The 14,798-nt window shown below is 48.1% G+C and overlaps 1 protein-coding gene across 12 annotated transcripts in view; it reads left to right on the forward strand.

Annotated features, from left to right (window-relative positions):
• Positions 1–13,014, forward strand: part of CNIH3 (cornichon family AMPA receptor auxiliary protein 3) — a 291,872-nt gene extending 278,858 nt beyond the window's left edge. For 11 of the 12 annotated variants that reach the window (XM_074385251.1, XM_039464191.2, XM_074385247.1 and 8 more), the window contains 3 exons: positions 3,021–3,133; positions 7,123–7,266; positions 11,933–13,014. In XM_074385251.1, the coding sequence (XP_074241352.1) occupies positions 3,021–3,133; positions 7,123–7,266; positions 11,933–11,960 (285 nt within the window). In that variant the 3' untranslated portion in view covers positions 11,961–13,014. Of the gene's footprint in view, positions 1–3,020; positions 3,134–7,122; positions 7,267–11,932 lie in introns of those variants that run through there. The other variant, XM_074385254.1, reaches the window with a different exon arrangement.
• Positions 13,015–14,798: the final 1,784 nt, after the last annotated feature.

Raw genomic sequence — 14,798 nt, forward strand, 5'->3', positions numbered from 1 at the left:
CTTGGCAGCTTAAAGCAACACAAGTTTCTTTATTGCTCACACTCGAGTCCATCATGAATTGCCTGGGGGCCTCTTTCCTTACTTGTGGCTTACCCTCTATCCTAAATGCTTTTTGCCTCATCAGAGGAAAAGGAAAAGAGACTGGAGCATTTTGTATCCGCCGTTAAATGGTCCGGCCTTCTCTCCACATCACTTTGCCCACAGCCCATCGGCACCCCCAAGCCCTGAGAGCTGGAAAATGAGACCTTACCACCTTCCAGAAGGCTGAGTGCTGGGTGTGAGTGGAGGGCAGCTGTAATGGCTATGGCACAGGCCTCATGCAAATGACCTGGCTGATTTCCATTTGGATTAGAAGGAAGAGGTCCCCTGTCTCTTCCACATTGTTGTGACAAGGAACAGCTGGGGAAGTAGGCAAGGACCACTGTGTGCATCAAAAAGTCACTATTACTCCTAAAAGTCCCTGGATTAATAATTGGAGGAGCCTCTTCTATTTGTAAGTATCCTGTTCAGTGTGGTAGATAGTAAGAGGTCATCTTGCGAAGCCACCTGAGACGGCAGAATAAATTCTTCAGCTTTTTTCCCACTCTCCAAAAGGCTAGAGACCTCCGGGACTACCTGGCCTCCACGAAGCAGTTTTCCTTTACTTGGAGACAGTGATGAATTCTCCCTCCTCAAAAGGTTGCAGCCTCCACAATAAATCAAACCCCAAAGACAGAAGAAGCAGTGGTGATTAAGAGTGGAACCTGAAATCCAAACTGTAATCAGAGATTTATCATTGGAATTGGAATTGGAGATGGAGATGGAGATGGAGCAATAATGGATGATTCAGGCCCAGGGTGGGCCTGAATCATCTCTAAACATGTTAATTGCCTCAGCTTAAGTGGCTGAAACTGATGATTAGAAAATGTAGAGATATGCACAGTGGAACTCACAGCCACTGCCTCCCGGGGCTGGTGCACCCCGCCCTGAGAAAGTGGGCTTTTTCTTTAGATGGGAGGGGGTAGGGCAGTGCCTTGGCTGGGGGCAGATGGGGTTGGTAAGCACAGCTCTGAGGTCCTATAAGGAGATACAATAGGGACATTCGTGGTTGAGATTCACAGGGGTTGGCTGTGCCTTGTTCACCCACCCAAGGTTACCACCTCTGGAATGATGGCTCCTTTGCTCTGATTCCTCAGGTGACTGCCTGAGAAATCTATGGTGTGGGTTAATGCAATTCATCTGCACTGGACTCTGAGAATAAAGAAGGTGCCCCATAGTTACAAAATGTCTTACACGTGTGCTGTGCATGTCTTTATTTTTAATGTGTGCATATGTGTTTCTCCCTCTGTGTCTGCCATCTGGGATAGTTAGCTCAGCTAATAAAAGTGAGAGACCAAAGTCATGGTCCATGCCCAAATGGGATGGTTTGAGGGAGTTTGCTCTCCACCCAAAGAAATCTTAGTCTGTAACCACAGGCTGGATATCTAATGCCAGCCAGCCATGTTACAAACATAGGCACTTGGTCAGGTCAACGCACTTTACCAAGTATTTGTTAAGTCTCTACTAACTGCCATGCATTGTACAAAGGCGCTTTGCAAATGGAAATGAGAAAAGAATAGACTTTGGCTAAGATGGCTTGCAGAATGCCGGACAGAGGAGTCTGTCTGCACTGGGAGATGGGAAGAAGATGATGACTCCACAATGGATAGATTATGGAAAGTACTCCTGGGAGAGGGTCAGAAAACATGCTGTCGGGCCCAGAGGTACAGGGGAAGGCGAAGGAACAAGGGAGCAAGGGAGGGTGGGGAGAGCTCCCATTAGAAAGTGGCATTTGAGGCCGGGTATGGTGGCTCATGCCTGTAATCCCAGCTACTTGGGAGGCTGAGACAGGAGAATTGCCTGAACCTGGGAGGCAGAGGTTAGAATGAGTTGAGATCACGCCACTGCACTCCATCCTGGGAGATAGAGTGAGACTCCATCACACACACACAAAAAAAAGAAAAAGAAAAGAGGCATTTGAGATGGGCCCCCAAGGATGTTTGAAAAGATTTTGAGGGGAAGACTGAAGCATCCATGGTAGCCTAAGCAATACAAAGTACATTTATATATTACATGAATAAATATATTTAGTAATAAATGTCTCTATCTTCCTCTATAAGTGGGTAAAATGATGCATTTATATCTGCAGCCTTCCCTACTGCTGGCCTAGGGGCCAAATTTCTTCCTTACAGTTCCCCTTTAGCTTACAACTTTGATTTTTGATCAAATGTATGTGCCCTTGGGAGGGGCTTTTCAATGATTTTAAGCTCCTTTTACCCATTTATACCTGTGCAGCTGGGTTGGAGGCGGGAGAGCTTACTCTTCCTGCTGCTCACTTCCTAGCATCAGGCCTTTCTTGGTCAGGGTCAGTTTCTTCCCTCTTCCTCCAGAGACTACAGTGTCCTCCTTCATCATTGCTAATTGTTCTTTCTCTTATGTTCTTCTTTCTCCATCCACTGTCAGGCAAAATGCCTACCTCCTGGGGTGGGCCATTTTTTCTTCACCCTCCTATGTTTGTGATAATCGTACATACTCACTTTGGGTTTGTGATACACAGTAGCCAGAAAAACAAGAGTGGGGCAGTTATGGATTCATTAGAAACTCTAGCAGTATTTCTCCTAGTGGTCCTGCCTTGGGTCAGATGGCACATGAGCTGGACCAGCTCTTCCAGTCTTCCCAGTAGCCATCTATGGGTGACCCCAGGAGCAAGTGCGGTATTCTGTTAATAGTAAGTAGTGCACTGAGGGCTTGTGTCATTTGGGTTTGGGTATAATAAAAAGAAGAGTGCCATAAAAAGAAGAGTGCTATAAAAAGAAGAGCGCCATGAGAAGAAGAATATATCAGAAATGGATCTGTCCTGGGCCAGTGACTCTATGTTGCTGCAGGAAGGGCCTTCATGTCACTAGCCTGTGAGAGGCAGTGTCCAGGCAGAAGTCAGCTGCTGTAGAAGCAGGAGTGGCTTCTCCCTCTAACCTAGGGCTGTGTCTCTGCTCCCTCTTCAGCTGGTGCTGCCAGAATACTCCATCCATAGCCTATTCTGCATCATGTTCCTGTGTGCACAAGAGTGGCTCACGCTGGGGCTGAATGTCCCTCTACTTTTCTATCACTTCTGGAGGTAAGTCGGACTGGGATTGGCCTATCCTTTCTCTTTTCCTCCAGGGCAGCCTGCTGTCCAGTGATGATGCCCCCCAGATAGACAGCTTCTATTGCCTTCCAATCATCCCTTCCTTTTCAGGTCTCTCTCTTTAAAGCCCCTTCCTAAGCCACTCTCAGGCAGCAGGTCCAGTAAGGGAAGGCCCTTCTTGCTGGTTTCATTAGCCACAACCCCATGCCTTGTGGTTTAGTGTTAAAAGCAGCTACAGTAGCATTTACAACAGCCAAAGAGTGGAACCAACCCAAATACCCATCAACTGATAAATGGAGAAACAAAATGTGGTATATCCATACAATGGAATATTATTTGTCAATATAAAGAAATGTAGTATTAATACATACTACAACATGGAACCCTAAAGAAAATATCAGTGAATGAAGCCAGACACAAAAGGCCACATATTTTATGAGTCTATTTATATGAAACATCCAGGATAGGCAAATCTATAGAGACAAAGTAAATCCCTGGCTGCCGAGGGCTGGTAGGGAATGAGAATAGGGAATGGCTGCTAATGGGTCTGTGGTTTTCTTTTTAGGGTGATGAAAATGTTCTGAAATTAGATAGTGATGATGGTTGCACAACTCTATGAATATGCTAAAAACCACTGAACTGTACAGTTGTACACTTTAAAAGGGTGACTTTTATGGTATGTAAATTATATCTTAATAAAATAAAAAGCACCTACCAGATGGGCTGGATTTTCTGGGACAGTTATAATTTCATATATTCTATTCCCTGCTAAGACCATGCGTCAGATCATGTGATTCTTGGATTTTTGTAAAATAGAGTCACCATATGGACATAGGAGGCAGAGGTGGAGGAATACCAAAGTCGTAGAGAAGATATTTGTGCAGATAAGTTGCCTGCCCTTGACCCTTTGCTGCCAGAGCATTGGACCCCAAAGCGTTTTACCATTATTATTGTACCATAAAATCTTGCTTGAATTTAGCCACACCTAAAACATGTACTCCTTCATTTAGAAAACATATGTAATACATACTACATGCTGGGCATTATGAGAGATTTCAAGTTAAGTGCAAAGCAAAACCTTTACCCTTAAGGAATGTACATCCTAGTGGCAGAGGGAAATACATGCTTAATAGACATCTGAGGAATACAGGTAGGAGCATAGAGAAGGAAACACTTGAATTAGATTCAAGAGTGACATTGGAAAAGCATGTTCCAGGGCAAGGGACCAGTTTGCAAAGGCCCAGAGTTCAGAGAGCACTTGGTATGTTTGAGAAATGGCAGTTGTTCAGTGAGGTTGGATGTAGGGTTCTCGGAGGGAAATAAGGAGAGGGTTGGCAGATAGCCGTGAGTATGGTATGGAGGACCTGAAATGACTTGATAGGGAAGGTGGAATTAATTTCTGCTGTAGGTAATGGAAAATTATCAGAAGCTTTGGAAGAAGACAGTGGCATTACCCGATCTGACTTTTAGGAAGGTGGTCTGAGAAGCAGTGTAAAGGATGGGTTAGATGGTGAAATATTGAGGCTCAACTGGGAGGTTCTGGTGAGAACTCCAGGTAGAGAGATGAGACAGCCTTGACCCAGGTAGTGGGAGTCAGAATGGTGAGAGGACAGGAGAAGCTGTGGAGGTGAACTGGATGGGCCTTGGCCCATAATTGGGTGCAGGTGAGGGAGGGGAAGCCTCTAAGCTGGGTGGCTGGGCGGTCGATGGTGCCATTGACCAGGGCCAGCAGGGTAGAAGAAATCTCAGGTTTAGGGAGGAAGGAAAAATATTTGTTTACATAGAGAAACCTCATTTTAAGTAAAGGCAATCTGCTATCATCTCAATTAGAGAGATGTCAAATAGAAGTTATGGCGTGGAACTGTATCGAGTCCCCACTCGGGATCCAGGATTCACAACAACCAAGTGAACTGGATTTCGTTTTCTGTGTTTGACACATGGGGACACAGAGACTCACAGAGTTATGTCAGCTGTCTAGTGTTGCTCATCTCGGACGTGGCTGGGCTGAGGGTCCGCCCCACCTCTGTGTGAATCCCAGTCCAAGTCCCTGCTGTCTGACACACTGCCCCAGGGGCTGGCTCTTCTCCCCAGGAAAGGAGTTTGTTCCAAGTTCCTTCAAGCAGGGGGCTGTCAAGCCAGGGCATCGGAAATGTGGTTAATTGGCCACACATGGATCAGGGCACTGCTTCGTAGGGCTAGCGCTTGTCCAAGAGGGAGGAGAAGGAAAGGCAGCCAGTGTCCTTAGACTCTGAAAGTTTATCTCTGTGGGAAAAGGGAGGGGCTGTAGTCTCCTTGCCAATAGGGACTTTGTCTCACCTCTTTTTGAATCCCTGACAGGATCTAGTCTAGTTCCTGGCAATTAGTAAGTTCTCAGAACATGAAAGAAAAAAAGAATGAGGATGGGAGGAGTCCTTTAAAAATCAGAGCCCTTGTGTACCCCTTTTCCCCCTTTCCACTCCCCGTCCCTTCCAACAGGTCCAGTCCAATGACATGTCTCGTACAGAGAAAGTCCCCTCCTGCTCTGGCTCTTAGTTTGCTTCAAGGAAATAGAACTGTCTGCCGTTGACTCAGTACCTGTTCTTTCCAGGTTGTTTCCCTTCACCGCTTCACATAATGGTCACAATAGTCCTTTGAGGTGGGCAGTTCCATCACCATTTCACAGAAGAGAAAGTTGAGGCTCAGACAGGCTCAGATCCAAGGAAGGTCAGTGTGGTGGCTGGTGACTGGCAGGGCCTTTGCTCTTCCCATGGAGCCACTTGGCTACCCTGCCCCTCTGCCTCCACTTAATGAGGTCACCTGGGAACAAAACCACAGTGACAGCAAATAGCTTTTGAGATAGGCTCCCAGGAAGAGGAGAGGTGAGAGGCCTGGAGGGCTGTGAGCTGGCAGTTGTCATCGAATCTGGCTTGTGATTTCTTTTCAGCACAGTGTCAGTGACAGATAATATCAGTGCAATTCTCTGAAGGGGAAGGAGGAAGGAAGTTCGATGCCGGATCTTCGGATCTTCGAGCTGCTGCATTGCAGGGATGTTCTTCAAAGCCAGTGGGATTCATCCCCCGGTTGGAGCCCTCTCCCTGGGCCCATGCTCACCACTGAGAACCACTGCCAGCCCCAGAGTCCAGGAAGCCATTTATTTGCACTCCTGGCCTCTGGTGCCTTTACCAGAATGGCTGAAAAAGGAACTCGCTGAGAGATTCCAGCTGCACTTTGTTCTTGGGCTGGGCAGGAGGCTGTGGCCAAGGGTCCTGGGGGCAGTGTCCTGAGGGCAGCGACTACTTCCCAAGGGGCTCAGGAGGCTCAGACTCCTGCCCCAGGGCTCACCGAGCCTGAGGGCTCCCCTCCTCAGGGGCTGTGGCCAGGTGAGCCTTGGGAACTTGGTATTTTGAAGTAGACACAGTTCATGTTATCCGCTCTGCCTCCTCCCCTCTCCCTCCCACGTTCTTCTGCTCACCCAGCTGCCGTCTGAGGCCGCTGCCTCCCCGCAGACGGCTGATGGTCCTTTTGAGTTCTAGGAAAGCACCTGTAAACTGCTCTGCTCTCAAGAGGCAATAGGATGTCCTGAAGTATTCAGGATTTTCAATGAGGGTCTGTGTAAAGTAGTTCGTAGGGTAGAATGGAGGCATGGTGGTGTCCCAGCAGTGGTGCTATAACCCTGTACCTCTGCCTACACCTGTCCTGAGAGGAGGCTCTTCCCGAGACTTCCAGGCAATGCCAGGTGAAACATTTTCCCTTCTGTTGGAGCAGCTTTGTATATTGGTGAAATTGCCTTGATGCCAGTGATCGGAGTATTTGGGGACTTACTCCCTGCTGGAAGATAGCGGCTGAGCCACTTTTCAGCAGCACTGAAACTGTGACTTGGGCAGAAGGCAGGCAAGTGCTTGGCAAGGATTGCTCGGCAGAAGTCCTGCTTCAGAAGGGCTTCCCAGGTGATGCCACAAGTACCAGGACCTCAGAGACAATGCTGTCCTTTCTCCCTGCAGGTATTTCCACTGTCCGGCCGATAGCTCAGAACTAGCCTACGACCCACCAGTGGTCATGAATGCTGACACTTTGAGTTACTGTCAGAAGGAGGCCTGGTGCAAGCTGGCCTTCTACCTTCTCTCCTTCTTCTACTACCTTTACTGGTGAGTGTCTGCCCCTCCTGGTGGTTTCGACTCCTGCAGCACATGGAAGGGAATTTCAGGCTGGCCTCGGGCAGGTGGCCTTGGGAGAGGGCCTGTGAGGGTGGGAGTCATGGCCAGTCGGTGTGGTCCCAGCTGTCTGGATCAGGAGCAAGAGCTCCTTACTTAAACAAGTAAGGAGGTCAGAGATCCTGCAGGAGGCCTTGCCTGCTGCTGGCACATCCTCGGGGTCACACAGTGAAAACTCTCTCAACGTCCCTTGGAGATAACTGGTGTAGTGCAGTTGGCTGCTCCTTCTTCCCTGTAGGGCTTCTGCCTCTCACAACTCTTCAGCTCAGCCCACCAGGCTGCCTGCGGCTCCGGGGACTCATCCTTACTGCCCCTTTCCCCCTAGCTTGTTTGCAAGGATTCTTGGGAGCCATAACAGAGGCCCCAGACTCCCTGTCCCAGCCCCACAGTGGCTGTCACGCTTCATAAAGTGGCATTTGGGGTCGCTAAATGCTTCATTTACAATTTTCCCAAGATTACATAACACCATTCCAATTAAGAGAAACCTGCTGACTTTGCCGTCCTGTTCAGGAATCTCCTCTCTTTTCACCTCTCTGCTCAGAACGTCCTAACTAAGCAGATAGCTATAAACAGACTGTCTTGTGGTTTGACACACCAGAGAACTCCTTTTCTGAAAATGCCTCCTTCTCCTTCGTGCTCCTCTTTGGCTCATCTCTGGGGACTCGCCTGTCACTTGTGATTCCATTGTTACCTGTGGCAGGGCCATGGTAACCCCCAAACCTTCCAGTGATGTCTCCAAAAGGGCATGGTTGACAGCAGCCAGGGGAAGAAGAGGAGGGGCTGGGATGTTGGACTCCACTCCCCCGCACCATGTTTGGATTGGGCTGTGGCCGGTCAGAATGCGGCTGCATTTGTCTGGCATTTTTAATTTTTAATTTTAAAAAAATTTTTATTTAAAGATGGGGTCTCACTGTTTGGCCCAGGCTGGAGTGCATTGGTGTGATCACCGCTCACTGCAGCCTTGAACTACTGGGCTCAAGCGATTCTCCCACCTTAGCCTTCTGAGTAGCTGAGACTACAAGTGTGTATCACCATGCTTGGCTAATTTTTTTTTTTTTTAATTTTAAAATTTTTTGTAGAGACAAGATTTCACTATGTTGCCCAGGCTGGTTTCAAACTCTTGGGCTCCAGTGACCCTCCGCCTTAGCCTCCCAAAGTTCTGACATTTAAAAATGAGCCAGACTTTGCACTCAGAGCTTTACATGTATTGCTCCATTTATGAGGTACATACTATCCTCATTCGCATATGAATAGTGAACTGACTCTGAGAAGTTAGATGATTTTCCTGAAGTCCCAGCCAATAGCATCTGTAACTAGTCCATCCTGAGTTGTCCCGATTTCAAAGACTTAACTCCTTTTTCCTTTTTTTTTTTTTTTTTGGAGGGTATCACTCTGTCTCCCAGGCTGGAGTAACATGGCAGGATCATAGCTCACTGCAGCCTCGAACTCCAGGCTCAAGGGATCCTCCTGCCTTAGCCTCCTGAGTAGCTGGAATGATAGGCATGTGCCACCATGGCCGGCTATTTTTTTGTATTTTTCTGCAGAGACAGGGTTTTGCTATGTTGCCCAGGCTCATCTTGAACTCTTGGGCTCAAGTGATCCACCCATCTTGGCCTCCCAAAGTGCTAGGATTACTGGCGGTGAGCCACCGTGTCCAGTAGCTCTTAACTGCTGGCTGTTTTAGAAAACCTCTAGAAAAGTCTTTATCAAAGTAAGTGGTAAGGAAGGGACGAAGGTGTGCTTTTTAAAAATGCAGATTCCTGGGCTTATAGCTACCTATTCAGACTTTCTAGATCTGGGCCTCTACATTTTAAACGTGCTCTCTGGACAGTCCCGATGCTCACCTCGGTGGCTCTGGAGCATTCTGCTTGGTTCTGCCTTCCCTCCCCTTTACATCCCTAGTGTCTGCAGACTCTGTGGGGTGCTCCAGGATGTTACTGCTCCAGCTTGCAGGGAGCCTGATTGTCTTTGAAGCCTCGGGAGATTTCCCCGGTGCCCAGTGGGTTCACCTAAGTCTTTCTGACTCCAAGTCTGAACTATTTAACATCCAAAGGCTTGTCAGATGGGTTCCTGTCTTGGGAAACTACTGAGCGTGGACAAAGCCGTCATGGGCTTAGCGACTTGACACCTTGGAGGTTAGGTATCTTCCCTGCAGTGTGCTCAACCCTGCTTTCTTTGTGGAGCCAGAGACTTCCCCTTCTGCAGGGTCGTGGGCTGAGTGGCCTGTCCGCAGAGACAGCACTCTCTCCCCTCTAAGCCAGCAGAATGATACCAGTGTTTTCATTAGCTCCTGTCCCTTTAGCCTGGGACCTACCTCATTGTGGATGAAGATGGAGGCAAGACATTTCCCTCATTTCAGTTTTGTGCAGAAACTCCTGGAGCCAAGGCATCGCTGGGAAGAAGGCCTATGAAATCACAGGGAGGGAAGTGACTGTGGGTGCTCAGCTGTGGGGGTGGGAGGGGGCGGGGTGGGGTGGGTTTGGCAGCTTCTCTCGGTTAGATAGGCATGATCGTTCTGAACTGAGTATGTTCCAGACATTCTGTTTGACTGTCCTCTAGTTCATTACTTCAGTTTGGCCCTGCCTTCATGTTACATGCGCTAATTACTTTGTTTCTAAAACACAATTGGCAACAGTCAGTTTCTGCAGCCTCATGGGGACCCTGGGTGGCGGCTACCGACACCTACATTCTTTGTTAAATCTGGCACCTTGGTGCTCTTTGGGGCTCCTTAAAAGACTGTTTCTCCCACCTCAGGAGCTGCCGGCCCCTCAGATCCAGAGCTGGTGGAGAGCACAGGAGCGTCAGCACAGGCCATCGTGGCAGGGAGGGAAGGGGACCCATGTGGGTGCAGAGCCACGTCTGAACTGAGCTCGGGGCTAGAGACCCACATAACAGCAGCGGGGAAGATGGGCTTGATGGTTACGGTTTGAGCCTCCTGGGGGGCTCCTGAGGACCTTGGAGAGGTTAAGAAATGTGTTCAAGTCCCGGCCAATAATTGGCGCCATCTGGCTTCAGAGCCTGTGCTCTTTCTTCTATCCTGCTTGAACCACATGGCACCCATCAGCCCACTTCTCAGTTTGCCTTGTGGATCAGGTGATATTTGCGGGTGGTGTTAGAAGGGGGCGAGCTGATGCAGATACTAGCTAGCCAGCCCAGAGTGCACAGTGTCTGCTCTATAGAAAGATTTTTTCAAACCTAAAGTAGTAGGACTACCCTCCTGCACAGTTATTCTGGATCATGCCGTCCCCCCTCCTCAGGTTTATTTCTCTCCATCTACAATTATATTATTTATGGTTTACTTATTCCTTGATGCCAGAGACCGTGTTGGTTTCATTCACCTCTGCGTCTGCAGTGTCCTGGCCCGTGCGTGGCGCTCACTGAACCCTCGTGGTTTGCTGCTACAACTTAGCTGTATGCTTCCTCAAGGCAGGAATTGGGGTTGCACACTCAGCATTTTTCCCAGCACAGAGAATAGTGTCTGGCATGCAGCAGGTGCTCAATAAACATTAAATGAAAGAATGAATGAAAGTGAGTAAACAAAAGTATCCACATGAGGCTTAGTACTATCATGCACAAAGCACTGGCTTTGGAGTTAGGATGTGGCTTCTCCCCCTGCTGTGACTAGCTGTGTGACCTTGAGCAAGCCACTCCTCATCTGGCCCTCAACTTCTCCAAGTAGAGCAAGTCCCTCTTGCTCCAGGTCTGACCACTGGTTCTCTGTGCACATGAGGTGTGTCACGTTCCCGAAGCTGGAATTTCAGCTACTCAGAAGTACTCACTGGGCCTCCACAGCTCCACAGGGTTAGAAGTAAAACCTTTTCATTTCTTTCCTTTGGTTTTACTTCTTAGATGAGTCTTTTTTTCTCACTATAATGTGAAAAGGTGGCTGGGCTTTTTTTCTGCCAGATAGACAGAGGTATATTTTGGTGCAGATCATTCCTCAGCTTTGCAAAATTAACTTGAAGTTCTTACCAAGAGCACGGGAATACATGTCCCCTTCATCACCACTCTTAGTAGTATTGGGGCAATACATAAGGTCACATGCTTTTAAGGTATGTTTAATTCCTGGAGTCCAGTGAAAATAGGAGAGCCAGGGAATTACCCAATCAAGAATTCATTTAGTTCTCATGCCCAGAGGGCTTATGTTCCCACACTGGCCTTTGCAATAGTACTGATGATCTTTTCCCCAGCACTAACATATTATCCAGCATCATCTGGGAGGCCCTGGACACAGCCATCATACAAGCGTGTGGTGGCAAATGGCATAAAGCATCCACTGCACCCTCACCCCCAGGCCTGCCCTGCAATTGCACGAAAAGAAAAACAACCCTAATCATCATCCCGATGAGAATAATCATCGGCACTTAGAGCAATCACATCTTTTATCCAAGGGACACAGTATGCTCTCCCCAAAAATGTTTATTCCAGCGTTGTGGGAAGTAGAAGGGGCACAGCAGTGGAGTGGGTGAGATGCTGTAGCGACAGGAATGAGGGAGAAGCCAAGGCGTCTGGCCTGTGGAAGGTCCCTCTCCTGAGGGGCAGCCTGAGTCCTCTGTGGGCTTCCACTAATCCCTTCTTTTCCTTTTATTTTTGCATTCAGCATGATCTACACTTTAGTGAGCTCTTAACACAAAGGCCATGCATGTCATCAGAGACTGAGATGGGAGAGGCCTGAGACCGAGAGGTGCATTTCTGCTGGTGACTGGAGGAGGGACCAGAACGGGAAAATGTGAGAAAGAGACCCGGCAGGCAGTCCGACCGAAAGGGAGCTGGGATCACGCAGCAGCCGGGAGCCGACTTAACCCTGTGCGTCTGTTGTCGCCCTGTGTGTCAATCTTTGGTGTTCAAATCCCACACACGGGGTCACAGAGCCCTTCTGAGTATCAGTGGTGTGGGGGAGTACGTGACGAAACACTAAACCTCTCTCTCGAGAGAATTGCTGCTTCCTGAATCCACTTCATTGAACAGCACTTTGCAAGTTCACACTGGGTTCCTGGGCCGTGGGAGCGGAGGCTGGAAGGCTGGAAGGTGCTTGCTAAGGAACAGAATGACCCAGAGTCAAGGCCAAGTCTGCAGGGACCTGTTGAAAGCTGAGGACGGGTGAATATTGGAAAGATGGATTTTTGAAATGTTTGCAACATGTTCAAAGTGTCAGTTCTCCACCACGCAAGTTGTATTCTTCTTTTGCCACCTCAAACCATCACGGAGTCATTTAATGCAAATCAATTGGTCAACGCTAGTCAAAGCTATGTTCTTATAAATACCCCAGACAGCTCAGAGCTCAGAAAATCCTGTGGAGTGGCTGCTCTGTACCGTGGGCATCCGGCAGCCAGAAAGGGCGACAATATAATTATAACTTCGTTTTATGATGCTGCATCATTTGTACTGTTTAGGTCGACGCGAGGACATCATCTTATTTAGAATTTTCCATTTGGCATTCTCTTTCGGGTGGGAGTTGTGCTGGGGGTTGTAAATAATGACAAGGCTGAGATTTTTATGACGTTTAAATTGGGCGTAATGATTTTGACCTTATTCCCCAAACTGCTTTTTTTCCTACTGTTTAGCATACACAGGCTATTTATACACGTCCCCAGCTCCCGTTTGAAATCTGTGACTCAGGTTTATGAATGGTGTTTGTGTAGCAACACATTGTGTGCCATGTTTATTAAAATGCAGCGACAACTTGAGTGTCTCACTTAACTGGCTCTCTCATTTCAACCTATTTACAGGCTGGATTTGTCTACGTATGGTTGGAAAACTGATAGGAAGAAAAGGCAAATTTTCAAAAAGGCATCGTGCTGCTAAAAATTCTGTGGAAATCAAAAGGCAGACTTTTACTCTGAGGTTTCTGGTATAAAACTGGAGAATTTGAGGTGATGATTTTTGGAAGAAGGATTCCCCTTGACCAGTACCTTTTTTACTGACCAGGTAACTGTTGTTAGGGATAGAGTTACCTTTGGGGCTGCTTGGGCCTGGCTTTGGCTTGATTCCTGAGAAGACTGAGGACCCTCATCCGGAGAGGCAAGCCTTGGATTGCAGGCTGCAGATGCTGATCTAACTGCACAGCCGTCCTGCAAATGCAGCTGGATGTAGAGGGTGAATGGTCCGTGTGACTTCTCACCATGGAGCTGTTTTGCTTTTATACTCTGCCTCCTTTGAAAACGATTTGAAGTGGTTCAAAACAGGAGACACAAGGACACAAAGACCATTAAAATGAAACTAAAGAAAAATTTTTTTTTCCTTTGAGACAGGTTCTCACTCTGTCACCCAGGCTGGAGTGCAAGTGGTACGATCATGGCTCACTGCAGCCTTGACCCTTCCGGGCTCAGGTGATCCTCTCACCTCAGCCTCCCAAGTAGACTACAGGTGCACACCACCACACCCGGCTAATTTTTGTATTTTTTGTAGAGATGGGGTTTTGCCATGTTGCCTAGGCTGGTCTCAAACTCTTGGGCTCAAGCGATCTGCTCACCTTCCCCTCCCAAAGTGCCGGGATTACAGGCATGAACCACCATCTCTGGCCTGGCAGCTCTTAGGCTTATGAAAGAGAAATATCCAGATATTTCCCTCCCACAAGTTGTGACTGGGAAATAATTCTAGTGATCTGTTGGGTGTTTCGGTGAATTTTCAGTTCCTGGTAGAAGCTAATCATGATGATAAAGGTAAGAGTAATGAGCACAGTTGATGGGGCCCGTGCTGTGTGCCAGGCACTGTGTAAAGGGCTCACATGGTGACCCCGCCCGCTCCTCACAGGAATCCTGCACAGCAGGTTGGATGTTCTCATCCCCACTTTACCTGTGAGGGAACTCAGGAGCCTCAAGGAAGGTGAGTCCTCCCTAGATGACGTGGCCCAGAACAAGAGCTTGATGCTGTGAATACGTGACCAAGTAACAATAGTTATAAACTAAGGCATCTGGCAGTGATCTAGATGCTTCCTGTGCTTTTCCCTGATCCTCATGACAATACCGCGAGGCAGATACGATCTCTGCCTTATAGATGAGGAGACTGAGAAGGGGAGTCACTGGCAGAGATCCCCAGCTACCAACAGGTATGTCTAGCTATAGCTGGGGTTGAAACCCAAGTCTGCCTCTTCTCACATAATTTTGTTCTTATTGTCCAGTCTCTTATTATTTATCCCACAGAAATGATCAAAGGGAAGAAGATGGAAAAAGCAGGAGAAACTCCTCTGTTTTTCAAAGCACGAAGTGAATATTTTCCTTGAGAGACAAAGAGCTCACCTTTCCAAGCGTGGGTCAAGGAGAGAGCTTCCCGGGGGCAGAGTCATCTCCTGAAGGTGGTGTTGGTGAACTGGTTCCCCTTCCCTGAGAGAGGTAGAGCTATAGGCCTGGCATGGCTGTGCCCAAAGAAAGGGTCAGAGGGTAACCTGGAAGAATGGCTTAAAGCTTACTTTTCACTTTGCTAAGGTGGAAGAATAATGGCACCTACCACACTGGCTTAGATGAGTT

The sequence above is a fragment of the Saimiri boliviensis genome, chromosome 14 (assembly GCF_048565385.1).
Source record: "Saimiri boliviensis isolate mSaiBol1 chromosome 14, mSaiBol1.pri, whole genome shotgun sequence".
Taxonomy (NCBI): Eukaryota; Metazoa; Chordata; class Mammalia; order Primates; family Cebidae; genus Saimiri; species Saimiri boliviensis.